This window comes from Sciurus carolinensis, chromosome 4 (genome assembly GCF_902686445.1).
Source record: "Sciurus carolinensis chromosome 4, mSciCar1.2, whole genome shotgun sequence".
Taxonomy (NCBI): domain Eukaryota; kingdom Metazoa; phylum Chordata; class Mammalia; order Rodentia; family Sciuridae; genus Sciurus; species Sciurus carolinensis.
In genome coordinates, this window is record NC_062216.1 from 23,084,974 (window position 1) to 23,106,647 (window position 21,674).

General features: G+C 34.4%; 1 protein-coding gene across 1 annotated transcript in view; it reads left to right on the forward strand.

Annotated features, from left to right (window-relative positions):
• Positions 1-4,181: 4,181 nt before the first annotated feature.
• The window catches only part of Anxa10 (annexin A10), a 68,303-nt gene continuing 50,810 nt past the window's right edge, over positions 4,182-21,674 (forward strand). Inside the window, exons 1-2 of the mRNA XM_047549644.1 lie at positions 4,182-4,394; positions 20,075-20,156. Of these exons, the coding sequence (XP_047405600.1) occupies positions 4,182-4,394; positions 20,075-20,156 (295 nt within the window). The remainder of the gene's footprint in view (positions 4,395-20,074; positions 20,157-21,674) is intronic.

The following is a 21,674-nucleotide window of genomic DNA, read 5'->3' on the forward strand; positions in this document are numbered from 1 at the left end:
CAAATCAGTATAATCTTTATTTGTAAATAGGGCCTAAAGAATTTCATATACCACTTTCCTTACCAATTACTGCAATTCCTTTTCTCTTATTTATATGATAAAACTCCTCAAGAGTGTTAACATTCATTATATCAATGCCTTCCATCAATTCTCTCTGAATCCATGCTTATGGGTTTCTCCCACAAAATACTTAACTGCAATGACCTCCAAATGTCTGAAGCCATACCAGTTCTTATTCTTCTTCTTCCTAGATATGTGGGTGTTTCCTTTGCCAGGAGTATTCTAGGGCTAAGTTCTTAAAACTCTCTTCTTTCCTTCTATGGCCATTCCTTGGGTCATACTACCTAATATCATGCTTTCACTTATGATCTGTGTAAAGGGTTTTTTTGAATTACCATCTCAACCTGGCACTTCTGCCTGAAATTCATATTCACATAATCAAGTATTTACTCAGTGAGAGGAAACTTCATCTTATGATGAAACTCTACCTTACTAATGCAGGTAAAAATAAATAAATACATGAGTAAAAGTAAAAAAATTAAAACATGAAGTCAGGAATAACCTGCTATTTCTCTCTTACCTTACATGATCATCACCTACCAGCTTTATGTGGAAGCCCCAAACCTGGTCTTCCTGGGGACACTCTTGGTACCAGGTCTAGGTACTGAAAATACAGAAGTGAATATGAATGTCAAAGACTCTGCCTTCTTGAAACATGCATTCCCTTGATTTATAGGAACCATCATCATTTTGAAATTAGATAAAGTACTGGAGTAGAAGGTAAATTAACTAAAGAGGACATGTTTGAGAAAACCTTTGGTCTGAGTTTGCAAGTCCTTAGAATATTTACCATAATAACAATAACAATAATAAAAATTAAATTTGCTTTTCCCCAAGTACTTTCAGCATACAGATCAAAGGTCGTGCAAAACGAGGAATACCTCTCTAGATGTATTGGTTTTTCTGCAATGCCAGAGCTTTCTAGATGAAAATTTCTGTCTGGAAAATTATTTTGAAATTTTAGCTCTACTATTACCATTAACTCATTGTACTGATTTAAAATATTACTTTAAACCTAGAACCCTCCTTAAATTTAAGTTTTGAAATCCCCGATGAAGAAAAGTTGGTAAATGATATTTTCATTGTATTTGTCCTAATGAATCAACCCACTTACTGAACAGTACAGGAAGGAAGTCAGCAGATTATCACAAATCACAACCTTTGAAAAACTGTACTTCTTTTATCCAATCACAAGATAAATGTCTTAGAAATTTTATTTGGGCAATGTGAGTCATAGTTATTTTAATAAGTCATAAATTTCTGTAATTAGGTGGAGTAGAAAAAGCAGAAAGAAAGAAGTCATTTACATGGTATTACCAATTCATTGTAGTTCAGACTCCAAGGCCAACACCCAACCCTCTATCTGCTGTGGAATTCTTCTATCAGCAGAAATTCATTATCATTGGAAGTGGCTCAGCCTTACTCAACAAAAGAAAGGGATTACAGGATTTTTTTAAACTACCTAGAGTTCATGCTGTCCATCTCTCAGTCTCAGCCTGTTTTTCCTTTTCTTCAATGATTGCTGAAGGACCCCTTATAGTTTATGAACGCACATTTCTCATGTAAGGAGGAGTAAGAATTGTTTCTTAGGGTCCGTTTTCTTTTCTAGCCTCACACATATCACAACACATAGTTACAAATATGTTCTCTCTCAATTATACTTTCATTGATGTCCTTCAGACATTCTGGTTACTATGCTAAAAGGAATCAGGAAAAAAAAAATCAACAAACCATGATAAATCAGGTCCAAAACATAAAATTAATTTGTCCACAAGATCATGTGTCTTATGTATTCCTAGTCTGGATAAAGTAGGAGTCCACTTCACTCACAGGCTGCTTGGCATTGGTTTTCATCTCTCTTTTGTGGCAATTTATACTAAAGCAACAGGATACCTTAATTAATGTATTTGTCATTTTCTCTCTTAATTGAAACATTCATACTATTATAATTTTAAATAAGCCAGAATTAAAAGTATTGTAGCAATATTGCACATTAGAAATAAAAGAAATCACTTTAACCCCAGTAAACACATCATTCTAAGTACTATGTTTTAATAATGGTTTGAAAAAAATTATGTAAAGCATATTGTATTTTATAACCGGGTCCTTCTTTTGTAATTGCCATTGCTTAAAAGTTATTGTACAACTCTTTGGAGCCGTTGAATGTGTGCACACATTCCTGTAGGCATTCATTTAGCTGCCAGTCTCAAAATGCCATTGTTCTAAAGGGTAAGAAAACAGACAAGTGCTGAGAGATAGCGCTTTGGTGCCTGGGGGCACACGCACCTTCTGTGTACCTTGTGTCTCCTACTGTGCTGACGGCTGGGTGCCTGAGAATACAGAGAATACAGAGAAGTAAATACACACAGTGAATACAGTAGTCCCTGCACAGCAAAAGAAGTTTAGATTCAGGAATATCCAATGAGAAAGGAATTTCCAGTTTTGAAATGATGATGTGTGTGTGTGTGTGTGTGTGTGTGTGTGTGTGTAAGGAAGGTCACCCATGAAACCTCAAAACTTTGTGTAAACTTTACACCATTCACATAATCATACATGTACATAGGGTAATGCCTCCTGTCTCATTCCACCATTTTTCATACCCCCCTCCCTCTCATTTCCCTCTACGTATCAAAATGCAGTCTGTTAAAAAATTAAAATAAATAAATAAAAACTTAAATAGTCAGTAGAAATTCTGGGGGACCACACCCCTGGGGTTCTGATTGTCATTTATCTCAGACATTATGAATTATGAATACCAGAATGACTGTGTCTTCTTCCTACAAGATGTTAATGACAGCAGAATTAGCCTTTTTTCTTATGTCTGATACTGATGGGGAGTAATCTGAAGCCTTCAGAGATGGACATAGTTTCTAGAAAGAATGATGTCAGCCATTCAACAATACTCCTCAGAGTCACAGGTTAACACATCATTTGTCTGCCAAGAATTACAACGAAAGAGGCTTGTTCCTTTTCAGCTCTTAGGCTCCATTCCCCTCTCCCAAAAGATGCAGGAGTGCAGTTATAAGATCTCGTTTGATTTCCTCTCTTTTCTTTCACAATACTCTCTACATAGTAAGAAAATATTCAAAGGAAAACTCACACAATCTCAAATTTAGTGGGAACTAATTGTTAGGCTAGATGTAGTCAAGTCGGTAGTATCACTGAATGGTGTTTTGGAATTAAAGGCATTTGGTTAATTTTTACTGCATTTAGTCGATTTTTAAATTGACATGTTTTTCTCCCTAGTTTCAAAAGACAGGCAGACAAGATAAATTTTTAAAAAATACTTTGTTCTGTTGGTCATCTTCTTCCCTCATGCCATCTCAATGTACGAGAAGCTTCTTGCCCCGGAGTGTGATGTACAACAGATTCACTACAGAATAGCTTTCAGTCCGATCAGTGGAGCAAGACATTTCTTAGGATTATTTGATTGTTGTCCTTTTTCTTTCATAAGCTACTTCCCTCAGTAAGTCCCCTGCACAGGCTTCCTCAGCTTTAGCTCTAAGTACTCCACTCGTCCCCCTGGTATAGTTTGCTCTTCAGTTAGGACTTACAAGCGTTTGGGCCCCCTCTGCTTCTACTGCCCCCCCATTATCATTCTTATGTTTGAACCTCTTAGTTCTCCAGCTACAATCCACAGGGAATCCTGTCACATTACTATGTGGTGCTAAATTCAAACCAATGTAGCAATTTCTCATTTAACAGTTTCTCATCTTTGGCTTTCTGAGAATAGAATTGTGCCTACAACTATTTTTTAACATTCTAATTGGAGATATTTTCAGATTTACAGACAAGTTGTAAAAATAATTTCAAATTCCCAATCACCTTCCCCCAGCTTTCCCTACTGTTTACAGTTTACATATTCATACTGAAGTCATGCTGAAGTCATCAAAACTAGGACAGGAGCACAAGCATAGTGCTTCTAACTAAACCACAGATATGATTTGGAATATACCAGGTTTCCTGCTAATGTCCCCTTGTTTACCCATCCCAGGAACTAACCCCACATTGCTTTGAGTGGCCGTGTCTCTTAACCTCCTCTCATCGGTGATAGATCCTCAGTCTTCACTTGATTTTATGGTCTTGAGACTTTTAAAGAGTATTCATCAGTTATATGCAGAATGTCCTTCCATTTGGGATTGTCTGAGATTTTTCTTCGTTCGGTGGAGGATGTTCATGGTTGGGAGGAAGAGTGGATGCAGCGTACCAAGCGCATGGTAACAGAGTGTCCCTTATTGCCACGGGAGGCTCCCTGCAGTGATCACTTAGTTCATGTGGTGTCCTGTGGTTCTTCCGCTGTGAAGAGGCCAGAGTCTCCTCCACTGCAACTTTTTGTAATTAACAAATATTTGGGGTTAAATGCTTTGAGTATATCCAATTAATCTCTTCTGCTAAAAGCTCTTTCTTAGTGATTTTAGTATCCTTGGTGGATTTTACTTGCAGAATTATCCTTGTGGAGTTAAAATGTTGATTTTCTCATTCTCTTAATTCTCTCTACATTTACTAATTGGAATTCTTCTATGAAGAAGAGACATACATATGGTTAATCTTATTTTTTGATCTATTAATACAGTAAACACGAAAAGATACTTACCTCATTCTCAGGTTATGACCCAATACTATCATTTTTTGCTTTGTTACTCAAATTGTTCCATCTTTGGTCTTTAGGAATACTTTAAAACTGACTCTCATTTTTTATATTTCTTGATTTAGTTATTTGAGGTTTTTTTCTTATTGCTATTACAAGCTGTGCCAACTTCATCTTGCATTTCTTCCTACAGTAGCCCTGGAATTAATCACTTTTCAAAGTATCTCTGACTCCTTTACATAAAGACTGATATTGATATATGCAATAAAAATCTTGATGCTAGGTGTACACATGGCTAAAAATACCACTGTTTATGTGATCTGTTAGTGGACAATGCAAAGGACTACACAGACAAAGCCATTTATCTGCACACATTTATATATGTATGTATCTTATCTACTTTTCATCTGTCTTCATTCTCATACCTCTGATCTAATCCACATCACAATTTCAATCTTCCCCATTATTTGTAAGTTGTTTTTCCCACACTAAAACCATGACTATCTGTGTTACTCAGTTTTTTCCCACTGTTATCAAAATACCTGACTCAAAGAGCTTAAAGGAGTAAAGGTTAATTTTGTCTCTTTTTAAAAGTGTCAATCTATGGTTGGTGGCTTTATCATTCTAAGCCAAAGGTAAGCAAACATAACTTCAGCACAGTAAAACTGCTCAGCTCATGGTAGCAAGAAAGCAGGGAGAGAGAGAGACAGAGTGTTGGGAGGGTGGGGAGAGAGAGAAAAAGGAACCAGCGACAAGAAGATATAGTTCCAAACAACATGCCCCCAGTGACCTACCTCCTCCAACCATGCCCCACCTGCCTACAGTCACCCCCCAGTAGTCCAATCAGATTATTAATCCATCAAATGGATGAATACACTGATGAGATTATTGCCCTCATGATCCAATAACTTCCTGAAAGTCCCCTCTGAATATTACTGCATTGCCTTTGACACATGAGCTGTTTGGTGACATTTCAGATCCACACCATAAAACTGTCAATATTTGAAACACATTTGTTCATTTATTGAACCCTATCATACATATAGTTCAAAATTTTCTAGCCATTACTCTGTGAAAAGAAATTTTAACATGGAGAATACGCCGTTTATATTCATTTTTTGCTTTACAGTGTTCAGTCAAAGCTCTCTTTTCCAAAGTTGCTTAGAACATTCTCTTTTACTGTTTTATTTCCTAGAAGCAATTCCATAGAAACAGTATTATTTCTTCCTTGAATGGTTAGTAGAAATCTCCAGTGAAACTATGTAGGCCTGAAGTTTTCCTTTGTTAAAAGGTTTTGAACACCAATTCAATTTTCCCAATGGATATCAGGCTACGAATAAATATCCGCATTCTTGAGTGATTCAGTGTGTGGAACTGGATTATACTAACACCAAAACTAAATCAACCTTATAAGAAAGGAAAGTTGAAGAACAGGAATTCTTATGATTATAGATGCAAATATGCACCGAACCCAAAATGAAAATCCAAGGCAGCAATATATAAAAAGGGCACGGTAGAACAATTGAGTGAATTTTAGGCCAATGGTACAAGGTTGGCTCAATACTCAAAAATCAATCAGTCTAATTCACCATATGAGCAAATTTAAAAAGAAAAGTAATATGGTTAACAAAATATGATGCAGAAAAAACATTTCACAAGTATATTACCTATTCATGTTAAAATCTCTCAGCAAACTTGGAAGAGAAGCCAACTTCTTTAATCTAATAAGACATTTACAAAAACCTATGCCTAACAGGATAACTAAAGATGGAATACTGAACACTTTACCCAGCCTTTCCCCTTCACTCCAACCTGCCCTAGACCGAGAACCAAGCTAGAATGTTCTCTTTCATCACTTCCTCAAAATTTTTAATTTTTTTAAATAGGAAAATAATTATTACCAAAGGGTAAAAAAAGAAGACTAACAGATCAATATGTACTAGAAAAGTACTAGATTTACAATGGAAACATTCATATTTTATGGTGCCAGTTAAGCCAGTGTCTGTGTATAAATATTATCATAATTCTTCATATGTAATATAAAAATAGTAACTCTTACCATGCATTATACAGTCTGTCAATAACATCAAATTAGATAAAGAATATAAAGATGCTGTTTAAATTGCATAGTAGCTTAACATATAATAAGTATAGTGTTTGCTTCACCTCTGGAATATCATGTTTTGCAAAATACATTTGCACACTATTCAGGACACATATATGTTCATTAGATTTAAATGATTTTTTCAATTATTTTAAATTAAATGATTGGTAAAAATAAAGAATGTTATAACATCTTATTAAGAATTAGGCAACTCATAAGGAAGTTTAAGTAGCAAGTGCCATGATAATTATCTTCCAAGATAAGAAAATAGTACAATAGACTTCAGAAAATATTGAGTGAAAAGAAAGAGGAGATTACCAAACATTATGTCCAGGTGATTCCATTTGGAAATAAATACCTTATGACTTTGTGTAAGGATATGAAAAGCACAAGAAGGGCACTTGGAAGATTGTTTCTTCTTAAGACAGTGATTAAAATATTTAACAATAATCTGTAAACAAAAATCATAAATGTTTTTTTCAACTTTTTGTCCAAGAATTTCTTATTTGCCAAATTGTTTGTATTAATTATATATACTAATCACCCAATGATAAAAATGTCCCTATTATATTTCTTCTGATGGCGAGTCAGTCCCACAGTTAAGAGTGTGGACTTTGGAATGATGTAGATCTGGGTTTGAACCACACTTACTGACTGCATGCCTAGGAACAGAAATTAAACTCACATCTCAGCTTCTTCTGGATTATCCGGGTGGGTCATAAATGTTAGCTAGGAGCAACTCCATTGGTTTGTTTATTTTGTTGTTTAATCCCTGGGAATTAGAATGTGTTAGTCTTTTCCATACTGCTATAAGAAAATATCATAGACTGGGAAATTTTATAAAGAACAGGAATTTATTTTCTTATAGTTCCGGAGGCAGCAAGTCTAAATCAAAGCACCAGCAGGTTCCTTCTCTGGTGAAGGTCTGATCTCTGCTTCCAAGATGGCACCTTGAACACTGTTCTCTGCAGGATAGGAAGGCTGTGTCCTCACACATAGAAAGTGGAGGGCTAAAAGGGACAAACTCTCTCCTTCAAGACCTTCTGTAAAGGGTACCTGATTCTATTCATGAGGTCAATCACCTCCCACTCCAGCTTCTGATGCCATCACTTGATGAGTAGGTTTTGACACAAATTTTGGAGGGGACCTCACATTCAAACCATAGCATAAGGTCTTATAATTAATTAGCATAATTCTTGACACATATTGAAAGCTCACTGAGTGTTGACTATTGTCGGGATTGTGGTATTGATGGGATTGAACAATTTATTTTCTTCATTTTACTTCTGTACATTGATTCATCTTTGTTCTTTTTTTTTTATTTATTTATAATACAGATTGAACCAAGGACATTTTACCACTGAGAATATCCCCAGCCCTTTTGATTTTTTTTTTATTCTGAGACAGGGTCTTGCTAAATTCTTGAAGCTGATCTCAAATTTGGGATCCTCCTGCCTCAGCCTCCCAATTGCTGGGAGTACAGACATGTGCTACTGCCCTCTTTCACTTGTTTGGAATCATTCTTGAGAACTATCTATTAAAAAGGATATAGAAATGATATTTTCCATTTACTTTTCTTCCAAATTATAGGTTTGCTGGTTTAAAACTTTTGAGCTCTATATCTTTTCCTCTTAATTCTGAAAAGCATCAAATATCTTCTCACATTTAATTTTATGAAAAAGAACTCTGATGCCAAAGTATTTCCTTTATAAATGACACACATATGTCTAAATGTAATGTCATAAACATGAATCTTGTTTTTTCTTATTAATTCTCCAATATTAGGTGATCTATTTTCATTTAAAGATAACTTTATTGCCTCTAAGTTTTTCTTTATTTTCTTTATTACTGATTTTCTTTCATTGCCCTGTTATTCCAAATGTATACACATCATTTGATGAGAGTGTGGAAGGCTTAAGATTGGGCATGTTTGCAAAGTAAGAGTTTCTGATTGCCAGACACACAGAGGCAAAGTTTTCAGAGTGAATGTATTCATTTCCTGTTGCTACTAAAACAAATTATTACAAATTTAGCCTGGTCTAAACTGACACAATTTATGCTCTTATGGTTCTGGAGGTCAGAAATCTAAAATTAACTACCATAGAGTGAAGTCAAGGTATCATTAGGGCTGGCCCTTCTGGAGAGTCTAGGGAAGGAATGGTTTCCCTGCCTTTTCTAACTTCTGGGGACTACCTACATTCCCTAGGCCAAGTTCCTGTCCTCATCTTCAAACCCAGCAACATAGAATCTTGCTTTCATCACTGTGTCACCTTCTTCTTTGGCTGTTAAATCTCCTTCTCTTCCTCTCTTCAAAGTACTTGGAATAATATTTGTAGCCCACCCAGATAATCCATGATAACCTCCAAATACTTAAGTTAATTGCACCTGCCATGGAAATCAACATTCATAGGTTCTAGTCATTACAAACTGGATATCTTGAGACTTGAAGAATAAGTAGCATTTAATGCTTTCTATTTTACTTTAATTGAGTTATGTTTGTTTAGTGGTTCTCTACTAAGATAAAGATATTTTCGATTTCATCTTCCTGGAAATTGTTTCCTAAAGTAGTAAAATCATATTAGTGAACATGCTTTTTACATCTTAATTATAAGAGGCTATGTGGATGAAATGAAGTCTCTCCCTTGAATTCCTTGACATCTAAGTACTAAGTTCTGAGGATTTTATGACAACTGATTTAGTAATTGCCTCATATTTATCTCAGTGAGACCCTGTTTCTAAATAAAATACAAAATAGGGCTGGGGATGTGGCTCGGTGGTCAAGTGCCCCTGAGTTCAATCCCTGGTACCAAAAAAAAAATTACTGCATCAATTTGAAAAACTAAATGTATCCTAATATCACTAGCTGTGCTGGTACAAATGAGCTAGTCATAAATTTTATTTTGATTAGATAACATATACATATTTTCTTCTTCAGTAATAACATAGATATAAGTTGAAGTCATATCATCCTTAGAGATTCAAATTAAGTTAATAAAAATCTCATTCCAGTGACTCTGTCTCCCTGAAGATGTTTTTCTAAGGCTGCAAGAATGTAGAGAATGAAGGTTGATGGCTCTCTTGCTCAATTGACACTGTTTCCATTTGCTTGTTAATTTAGGGGACATGCAGGCCGGCCTTCTTAATGCTGGGTAGTCCCATTATGGTAGCCAGCCCAGTCCTCCAACATGCCACCAACAAGAAACTACCCCAACCAACTTCTACTGGGAGTTCATGACAACAGAGGGGTTTGCACTGGTATTCTGCAAATAACTTTCAATTAAATCTCAGACATTTTGTTCTTAAATGCATTTTGGAGATCCAACAAATGGAAATTTCTTTTTGACTACCTTTCTCTCTCAACCCCTCCTCTCTCTCTCTCTGTCTCTCTCTCTCTCTCTCTCTCTCTCTCTCTCTCTCTCTCACACACACACACACACACACACACACACACACACACACACCACAGACACAACTTTCTTCTTTCTCTTGTAGTGACATAAAAATAAGGGCTTGTGCTTTCCGAATTTTGCTTTTACCTGTGGGTCCTTGGCAAGTGAAAATATATTTTTTTCTCTTCAAAAAATGAAGAAATAACTGAGTAGTACATGTTATTTTCTTTTACATCGATTACAACTATAATGGAAAGGGCACTCACCATGAAGTTAAATTTGGATTTGGATTTGAGGGTCAACTTCCTGTCACACTACCTGTGTAGTTTTCAACAACTTACTCAGCCTTACAAGCTCCTCATGTATGAAATAAGATTAATAGTATCAGTCTCACAAGACTGCTGAGATGATTACTGGGGAAATGCAGGTAAAAATGCTTGGAGCATAGCCTGCCTATATGAATAATGAGTTTTTAAAACTACTGGGTAAACTAAAGATGTCACTATGAGACATGGAATTTTATACTTAATAAAAATTCTTCAGGCCCGCAATATAGCTAAGGTACTTCATTAGATGCTTTGTAAAGCAAGGAAAAAGTTACTTGTGCTCGGGAAGTTTAAAATTTAGAGATAAAGACAAATGCAGAACATGCAAGTTCACATATAATAGGGATGCAAAGTGAAAATAATACTTGATTAAATCTGAAAAGATTTCACAGAAGAGGCGGAGTTTGTACTGGGTTGGGAATTTTGGGTGGGATATAATCCATGTAGATGAAACAGATGCAAAAAATAATTTTCTTTTTCAAAACTATGTCTAAAAAGTCACTATTAAACAGTCTATTGACAAGCATGAATAAAATCCAAAAGTTGATTAGAGTTGTGACTATCTTGGAGATTTTTCACAGAATCCTTGTATTCCAGCTGTCTTTCCCTGAATCTGTCCTTTTTTGTACAAATTACATTTGTAGCATCCCTCTGAGCCAATCATATTACACATGGACCAGAAGTAAGTCAGGGACCATTTACTTGGACAACACCGAGAGAATTGACATTTATTACAGCCACCTTTATCATCAGGATAATAGAAAAAAATAAAATTAGTATCTACAGATCCCTCCCCAAAAATAACTGGAACTGTCAGTGCCTAATCTGCTAAATCAAACATGTCTGAGAGTTTTATTAACATTAAATTAACAAAAGGCACTATCTTAAAATATATTTCATTTGTTATTATTATAGTAATTCAATTTATATGCAACTATCAAATGTTCTGATAATTAAAGAAACATTTTCATTATTGAATAAAGGTGATATTAGAAACTTGTGTGTTTCTTCATATAGAACCACTAATGCCAGGGTTCAGTAGGGCAGATGCTTTTCCAGAAGTATTTATCAGTTTACACAAAATCTATCCACATTTTAACACATACTCTTTTGTGGAGTTCAATTTATTTAATCCACAAATATTGAAACATGATACAATTTACATGCAATTTTTTCAGTTTTAGAAATTGCCTCTAGATTTATTAATATCATATAGTATCTTTAACACACACATAAAATGACGTTAAATAGTTCTATTACTCAGCATATCATTAGTCCCAACTTTGGCTATTGTAAATATCAATTTATCATTAACTTATAAATATGCAAATACCCCAAAGGCAATTCTGAAGTAATTTTTCCAAAATTATGTTTGAACATTGGAATAATAGTGTGTCCTCCAAAATAACTTCTTTCAAAGCTGCACCTAATGATTAAATACATAAATATATGTTCTACTGCTCTTGTTTTTAGTGGAAATAATTCACATCATTTCATCATTTCTTAAAAACACTCTTTCTATCACCAGCTACATACTAAACTTTCTGAAGTAGGAACTGAATCTCCCATGTGTAGCTCCACAAGGATTAGGGATTGGTGTAAAGTTTTGAAGACAAAAGGGAAAGAATGTGCCCTTGTCCTTATTAACATGGGATACTCACCTACCAAACATCTGCCTTTTCACTCTTTCTGCTGAAGCGATTATGAAGAATATCATCTGATGATGAGCCTTACAGCCAGAGATCCCAGACATGCATTTCCTGGGAAGGAAGCCACATTAACTCTGCAGGTTCTTGCTCTGTGATTTATGCTAACTACTAGTCCCTGAAAAATCTTTTTAGACCAATGCAAGGGAGAAGTAATTCTACTGTGATTACTTTGTGAGAGAGTAGAGATTCTAAGATCTTACCAGTGTTCTTTCTTTTCCAATAAGTCGTACTAATGAATGGGGAATTGTTACCAGAATTTTTTTTGAGGGGGATGGTAACCAGGGATTAAATTCATGGGCACTCAACTGAGCCAGATCCCCAGCCTTATTTTGTATTGTTTATTTAGAGACAAGGTCTCACTGAGTTGCTTAGTCCTTCACTTTTCCTGAGTCTGGCTTTGAACTCAAGATCCTCCTGCCTCAGCCTCCCAAGCTGCCAGGATTATAGGAGTGCACCACAGCACCCGGCTTTGTTGCTAGAATTATTGAGAACCCAACCAGTATAACCCTCAAAGGAGGTGTTTGAAGCCTTGTGAAATGTATTTTGCACTAGAGAGCATTTCTCCTTTTGAGCCATTTCATGATGGAAAAGGATATTTTTAGAGATTTACTTAAAAAGAAGTATACATATATGTATATGATTATTTTTAACTGGAAAAGAAATGATTCTCAAAATAATAATAAAATGTTTAAGGAAACATTTATGGTATAATTCTTTATTTGAGAAATAAGAATTTCAAGGAATAAAAATGATTACTTATGATCATCAGTGTTTATCACTATATTTTATACTAATTCTAAATTAGCAACATTTGTACAAAGAAAAAAACCTATCAGAAATATTTCATTTTATAATTTTTAAACTTATCAATTAATAGCCTTATTTTTATCTAATGTTTCCTTGATATATCTTTTCCATGCTGTATAAGTTGCTTTCAAAGATCCTTTGTTCTCTTCTTAGTTCCAAGCATTTAGTACTTATTTAGATTTGTGATGAGAAAATAAGGCTGGAAATAATATGATACAGTAAAAAAGGATCTACTAGTGTCAGCTCATAAAACTATCTCAGGAAATGAGGTGGAACTGCATAGAGAAACCCTAGTAAAAGGAGTCAAAAAAATTCACATTGCATATCCACACAATTGGAAACTGGCTATAATAGCAAACTGAGAAAACCTGTTAGCACATGCACCTGCCTCATAAAGTGCTTTTTATTTAGCAGATTCTTCTCATATACAGCTATATTGAAGCAGTTGCCACAGAATGATGGAATTTCAGACTTTCAAGAGAGTCTGTAGTTCCTCTAAAGCAGCCAGCCACCCTTCTATGGGACCATGTTTACACTGTGCCGTTCACTCCACCACCAGGTTCAGGTACCTGAATTTAATGACTTATACTGAGTAATGCAATGCAGATGAATATCTATCAGAAAGTTTAGCAAAGGTTAAAAGACTTCAATATATGTCTTCAGTTAATAGATGGGCTAAGTTTGAAATATTTGTCCACTTCAGATAATCATTTAACTATGAAACCAGGCAGGGTGCTGTGAATTGTGTTTTGAGAAATAGGAAGTGCTGTATAAAGCATCTTCCCTAATTAAGGGGGCATACAATTTGGTTATGGTCCCAAACAAGTTACTTATGTGATAAGATATTGCTACACTAAAGTTTACACCACCAAAAGAAGTGGTGTGAGAAATTAGAGAAGTATTTAAGTGTTTGGGCTTGGCACGCAGGTAGATTTTTATTCAGGTTTCTTCTTTGTCACTAAGAACCTGTGCAACCACATAACTGTGGTTCCTTGCCTTCACTGTGCCTACTTTTCCATTTACAAAATAGGGATAATATAGATTTAATATCATAAGGTGACCCTGAGGATGAAAATACCAGACTGTGAAACAGAACTTGGTGCAATACTTAGTTCTTTGTAAATGGCAGCTATTGTAGCAATTATAGCAATTCATGAAAGAAAATTTTAATTGTGGTAATCAAAAATACTTCATGGAGATGGGATTTGAGTGAATCATTGAAATACACATATAGGAATCTTTATAGATATGAAATTCACAGAATAGAAATCAAGAAATGAAGCTTTGGTTTTAGAAGTATTTCTAGGTATGAAAAATTGTAAAATCATATTTATTTAAACCCATTTCCCAACGACATGAAATTTCCAAGTAGCACTTTTCTACTTGTTGAAGGTTAATCAAACGTGAGATTTTCGCCTCACGTAAAACACCACCATTCATCTGCACTTCTTGGGGATAAAATTGTTGACAAAACCCAGTTAAGAAAATACTAACATTTCAGGAATAGAAAAGTCTAGGTAAGCTGATTATAAGACTTAACTCTCCTAATGCATTTCTATACTTTATTGCAATTCTTTTGGACAACTGCAGGCGTTATGGTAATGATGCAGAATATAAATGTTATACATTTTGATGGTATCATAATAATGAACATGTTAACAATGTTGACTTACATTATGTAGTAAATGCATTGTTAACTTTAATTTTAACAACGTTGAAAGTGAGAAAAGAGGAAGTAGAAGAGGTGGGAGAATTAAGTCCTTGTCTTTTGTATCACATTTATATTTCAATCCATCCAAAACTGGAACATTGTTTGACAATATGATGATTCCAATTCTAAAGTTTTTATGTCTTCTCTTAACCAGAGGATGAGATTTTTTTTAAAAAAAAGTATTTCTCATACTTTAATGAATTTTTCTAATTCATTAAATTGTTCAGTATAAGTTCATTAATCTTTTTTGTTGGATTTAAGTAGTATTTATCATAAATTGTGCTTCCTAAAATGTATTTATTTCTTGCTTTATATCTTCATATAAGGCATAGTCACATGGTAATACACCTATGTAAAAATTCATACAGTTATATACTTAAGATTTGGTATTTTGTGTGTATATTTGTCTTTTCAATATAAAAGCTTAATAAAACAATTTTATCTTTTAAAATATTCTTCTATTTGTTTATTCAATTGGTGTTTCTCATTGTTACTTCTGAATAGTCAGATTTAAGGGTTCTTTTTCCCTTGTTTATTTGCAATTTTCTGCACTACTTATATTCTTCATAGCAAACGTGGTATTTATGCATAAAAACAAGGAAAGCAAACCTCTTCACAAAGGCCTTCTCTTAACCTTTGTCCTATTTTCCACTTGAGGACTGTTTCCTCCAGATTTTGTGGTATTTTGTTAGACCTTTCTGATGTAACTTATCATCTTTCTTGCTCTTTCTTTTTAATTGGTGAAACTAGAGTATTGAACTCAGGGCTTGGCACATGCTGGGCAAGCACTGGACTGCCAAGCTATATTCCCAGTCTCGTCATCTTCTTTCTTGAATCAGTTATGTAGATTTATTTCATTTATATTAATAAAATTACTGACAGTATGTAGCACAAATGATTACATGGATTACCTATTTAACTGAATAAACAGAATAATGAATAACTTGTCAGGGGACATGTTAAGCTATCATATCTAAAACTAAAATCAATATTTAAGTTGACTTACATTATGTAGTAAATGCATGCTTAAAAATAAAGTTATTTAAACTATGAACTTAAGATACTTATCTAATTATTCAAATCTAGAAAATTTAAATCCTATAAAATTTTAATAAGTATGAGCTACAATTTAATCAAAATGCACATATTTTTTCAAGCTAATTATCTCATTGTCTTTTGTTAATACCAAAGTCAAATTGAAAATACCAAAGTCAATTCCCAAAATTGATTAAAATACATTATTAATGTACTAAATGCTCCAAGTAAAAATTCCATTCTATTCACTAACTTTCAAGCTTGGGTGTTTGGGCATATAAAATATCATATTCCCATATTTAAAAGTGCACACTGAAATTTTTTTCTTTATTTCCCATCTTGTCTCATTTTTCCCCTTAGATATGCTCTTTAATTCATTGTCTTCAGCTAATCAACTTTTCATCCTCTATTTTCATCTTCAACAAATAAAACCCACTCTCTAAAAGTCATACCAATTTCTGTCTTTTCAAGTATATGGCATCTTGATATTGTGTCTGAACTTTCTAATCTTATTAGAAATAAAAGGGTATTAAGAGGATACAAAGGATGTTGCTTATACACATCAAGTGATTAGGAAATCACTTAACTGGGAATTTTCACACGTATTTCAAGTCCATCATGACATTATATAGTATAGAACTAAAGTACGGAGTGACAATAACTAAAACTGAAGGCTATCATATTTAACCAAATTTCAAGTTGAATTTGTAAAGGAATCTGTGTAATCAAAGTTCTGGGCATTCTATTAAAAACTTGAACAAAAGTGAAACCAGCCATTACTTTAATTCAAATATCACACCACTAATAAAATACTACAAACATAAAATCCTTACCTTTAAGAATGCATAGTCTAGAAGGCTCAAGAAGAGACTTGTCCCATGGAGCTTATGGGGGTCACATGTACAATTACCTCAAACATCCTGATTAAATGGTGTGAAATCCAAGCAATGTAGAAAGAAAATTTATCATGTGTATAAATGACATCACCAGTAAATAAGAATATTTAAAAAGAAGACTTAGTATAGAGGTAATCATGGTATAGATTTATATAAATATAATAGAAGGATTAAAAAGTGAAACCATAGAGCAATTATGTGGTGCAGCAATATATAATACTAGATATGATAAATTCCCAGTTTTAACAACAGGTAACAAATGAGAAAACATAAGGTACTAATTACAAAGAAAAATGCTATAAGTGGAAGAGAAAGTGAAAGAAGACTCAGGACAGATTCACCTCCTACAGGAAGTGGTGTTAAGGAATTCACAGGAGATGGCTAGTCCAAATTTGGGGGGCTGCACAGGGAATATCCAATGTAACCTCAAAACAATTGGTAGCTCTGAATATGGTAGTCATATGAAAGTTAAGAAAATACTTTCACATCCCAAAGCATTAGTAAATCAATTGATACTTTCAAATAATTATTTAACTCAGGGAGTAAATAAAGTTAAGACCTGCAATTGACTGTTTCAGTAGAGTCAACTGGTCAGTTCAGTCAAAATGATCAGTCAAAGACAAAGCCAGTATTCCAACAACAAAATAAGTGAAAGGAACTTTAAGTATGTGCCTTACATGTAATAACGTTGCTGACTTCAACCTTACCGTAGCGTAATTGGCATTAAGATGAGTGTAATGATATAATACGCTAGATAAATACATATAAATGACAAATGTGTACTTAAAAAGTGTGTTTTGTGCATTCCCAAGTACTCACATTTTCTTATTTTTTAATGTTGAATTATTCCAAGAATATTTTAGAATATTATTTTAAGACAAATTGGCAAAGAACTAATATTTTTAAATGGCAAAGGAGATAACTGTGAAGAAAAAAATCATTACATTATACTGCAAAATTTTTACATTATATTACAAAATTACACTCTACCAGTAACCTCTACAAGGATGTAGGGCCAAAAAAAAAAAAACAGGAAGAAAAATGTAGAATACAAATTGTCTGATAAATCACTATAGACATCTCTAACTTTCCTTATCTGTAACTTTCAGGGCTTTTTTGCTTCCTCCAAAAAGGAATATAGTTTCATTATAGCAATACTCTAGTAGAAATTCTGAGAGATCCTAGCCAGGCCACTAATGAGATGTTTTTTGGTGGACATTTGTTCAGTCCATGTGAGAAATTGTCTAGATAACTTACACATACTTAACAATATATCTTATTGTCTTCAAGGACACTTTCTCTTTTAAATCTCAAAAGGTTAATCTGCCTTGGACTGGTGTCACTCAGCAAGATTAAGGCCATCCAGGCAGTAAGTGACAATGTACACACAAGTCTTCCAATCCCCATAACAGAAAATAAAGTATCCCTTACTCATTCCTCCAAAAATCTTTAACGGCATGACAGGTGAAGCCCAGAGATTCCTTAGAGCATCAGAACTATTCTGTGTGATATAATGGTAGGTGCATGTCATTATAAGTTTGTTCAACCTCAAAGAATGTGCGGCCACAAGAGTGAGCCCCAAGGTAAAATAGGGATTGTTGGACATTATGACGTGTCAATGTGGTTCATGTAGCAAGTGTACCACACTGGTAGGAGATGTTGATAATGGGGGAGACTGGGCATGTGTGGGGGTACAATCCTTGGATAATCTCAATGTCTCTGTGAATACAGAATAGCCGTCTACCTGATGAAGAACTACACAGATGAAAATAATTTAGTAAAAGGCAGTAACAAATGCAGCCTTTCACATTTAAAGGTAGATGGGTATTGTTTCAAAAATTTAAGTCTCAGGCTCCTCTAGGCTCACAATATTAAAAAAAAAAAAAAGAAAATGTTTGCAGTCAGGAGAATCAAACTGGAAATTTACTTTAGAGTCTGTGATCTGAACTTAATTTAATAAATTAAATAAGAATCAGTCTAATATCTTAATAGAGTCTCACTGGATTTTGTGCTAAAATAGAGATAAAATTACTATGTCCTTTTCTGATATGTTTACTATGTTTTTTTCCTGATACTACTATGTACTTTCCTGATAAACAGCTTCTAGGTTCAGGGATTAGCTCAAGAGAACTTTCTTTGTAGGCCATCTCCAATAAACTTGAGATCTCAGAAGCAAATTGGAAATTCATTTGTGAATGAATGTGCTTGAGCAATGTAAGATACAGATGAGGTTCTTATTTCAATTACATATATTTGTTCATACAGGCATTTAAGAAGTACATTCCACTAACATAGTTGTACTTCTGAATATAAAAATATGGCCACATCACAATCATTATATGGTTTTTTTGTCTACTTCAAATGCATACGTCATGTTATTAACGTCAATAAAGTAGAATCCAAGTGAAATTTAATTATTAGTTTTAACTCAAGTGAACAGTGTTCTTAATCCTCTAAAATTGTTCCTCAGTATTTTGCTCTTGGTATATTTATATTCATGGAACTACAAATTATAGTCTAGTTTTATTCTCATTAATTAATTTCCTACTCTTAGACAATGGGCACTAGAAGTTTTATCTTCAACTAAGATTGTATTGTTAAGAAAATCTCAGTGAGTGTCCAAGTTTTTCTCAAGGACTTGTACGCTTATGCACTATAAGAAGCCATTTCTCGGCCCTGCAATGTTTTGGGGCATAATGACAAGAAATGGGGACAGCTGTCCTTCTTTTTAATAAATTTTGACTGACAACTCTCCTGTGCTGTTATGATATGGTAGTCCTGGCTGACTCTGTCTGAAATAATAGACCATGTGGTTCCAAAACCTGCCTGAAATGTTCTGCCATTTTATTTTTGACAAGAGAGAGAATTTAAATGGAATGTCAGTCAGGTTTTTACATTTTGCCTTGCAGCGACAAGTTTCAGCTAAATAACCTCTGCCCTGTCTGTATCACCCAGATTTTTATGAATCCTATAGCCCAAATCCAAATATTTTAATTTTCTTTCATATGATTTGAGGACCCCTTAGGTGCAAAAGAGCTGTGGTGGCAAGTGCCACTTCTAATTCATGTGAATGACATGCATCTTCCTAACACGATTCTTTTCAGTTCTGTGAAATAGTCTCCAACTCATAAGAAAATGCTATTGTTTGCTAAGAAGACATATATTTTTACTTTGATTCTTAACATTTTTCTAGCATTGGTTCTAGTATCTCAGTTTCCAATTTAAATAATAGATTCCAAAATCATAGAGGTCAATGGATAAAATCAACCCCATCAAATTTGCTCTCTATACTTAGCATATAATTAGGACATTCGTTTAATAGACTTGTGTACATGTCTTATAATAATTTAAATGTGTAGAATATATCTTTGTGTTCATTCCTCTGGAGAAATATTGAAATCATTCATGTGAATTACTACAATCTCTTTCTTATCAACTTTTCTTACCAGGTACAAGGAACCATCTTCCCAGCTCCCAATTTCAATCCCATAATGGATGCCCAAATGCTAGGAGGAGCACTCCAAGGATTTGGTAAGGCTAGAAATTTCTACTATCCTTTATTGTAATACTGGTTTTGCTTTACCTTAAGTCTACACTATGGGTATAAAACAACTGATGTCTTACAAAAAGCAGATGCAAATTAACAAAAAAATTGGACAAGGATATGAACTGAGAAGAAAAACAATAGTAAAAGATAATTATGGTGAGCAGATTTACCTTGAGAAATTGCAAGTCTGATCTTGACACGTTTGCCTGAAGTCCTTACATACCTCATCACTAACTACTAAATGAAATTCCAAAGCATAACACCTTAATCCAGCACAGAACATTCTTCCTGACCTTTGCGTTTGTTTGCTTTCTGCCTATTTCTGTTGCTGTTTTCACTTCCAAATCAAACTTGCGAGATTCCCCAGTGGCTCTGATCTTTCACATCTCTGTAAATTGGCCCAATAATCTTCCTGCCTAGAGTGCTGTTTTCTTTTCTTGAGTTTTCATCCAACCTCTCTTCCTTCAGGAATCTATTGCAATGAGCCTTCCTCTTTGCCTCCTGCTCTGAGCCCTCCACGCCCCACCAGTCCTGCCTTCCCAGATCCCTTGCTTCCTGGCTCCCGTCTCCAGCCTCACCTGCACAATGCCTGTGCCAGCATGGCTGGCTGCCTGGACTGTGAGCTTTTAGAGTTCAGAGTTTGGTTCATTGGTGCCAAATGGATATTCACTGAATGAACCTGGAGAAAAAAACCTACAGAAAGAAGAAAAGAGGAAAATTTTTAGATTTTTTTTTTTTTTTTTAAGATTGAACCTTTAAAATGTCATATGACATAATTAAATAGCCACATATTTTCTTTTTAAAACCCATTTTAGGGCAAAGATAAACATTAAAGAAATGTTTGCATAAAACATGCAAAGGCTTTCATAAGAAAGCAAGTTCCTGATTAGAAAGACAAGGTCACTTTTAACAGGAACTGTGTGTGTGTGTGTGTGTGTGTGTGCGTGTGTACATGCATGCACACACATTTGTGTGCTTTATTCACTAGCAGCATCCAAGAGGAAAACAATAAAAACCTTCAACTATGTTCTCTAAAGTTGACTTTAAAAGTTTGCAATACTTTCATGCCTTTAAAAATCTCAATCATGGTAAGAAAAATATAGGGACAAGATAAGGAAAAGTTACAGATTAACTTTTCTTCCAGAGTATGATTTTCACTTTAAAACTATAGGTCAGAGCAATCTAGTCACCAAAAAACAATATTTTTTTCTGTGTTCCAGTTTCAATTCTCCTGTCATTGCAATTTTAGGGTCAGAATATGGATTCATCTTGACCGTCGTAATTTTTTTGCTTGTCAATGTTCAAGGCTGAAAGATTTCAGAAGCTTCTGGTTTTGATTGCCTAGTGTCCACTGTAGCATGCCAGAGCAAACCCCTGTGCATCCACCTTGAAGACTTGGGCAAAGTGCAATTGAAAAGGATGATTACTGATGTTTTCCCTGGAGACGATTTGATTTAGAAAAATATGAAAGCAAAAATATATTCTAAAGCAAATGAAAATGA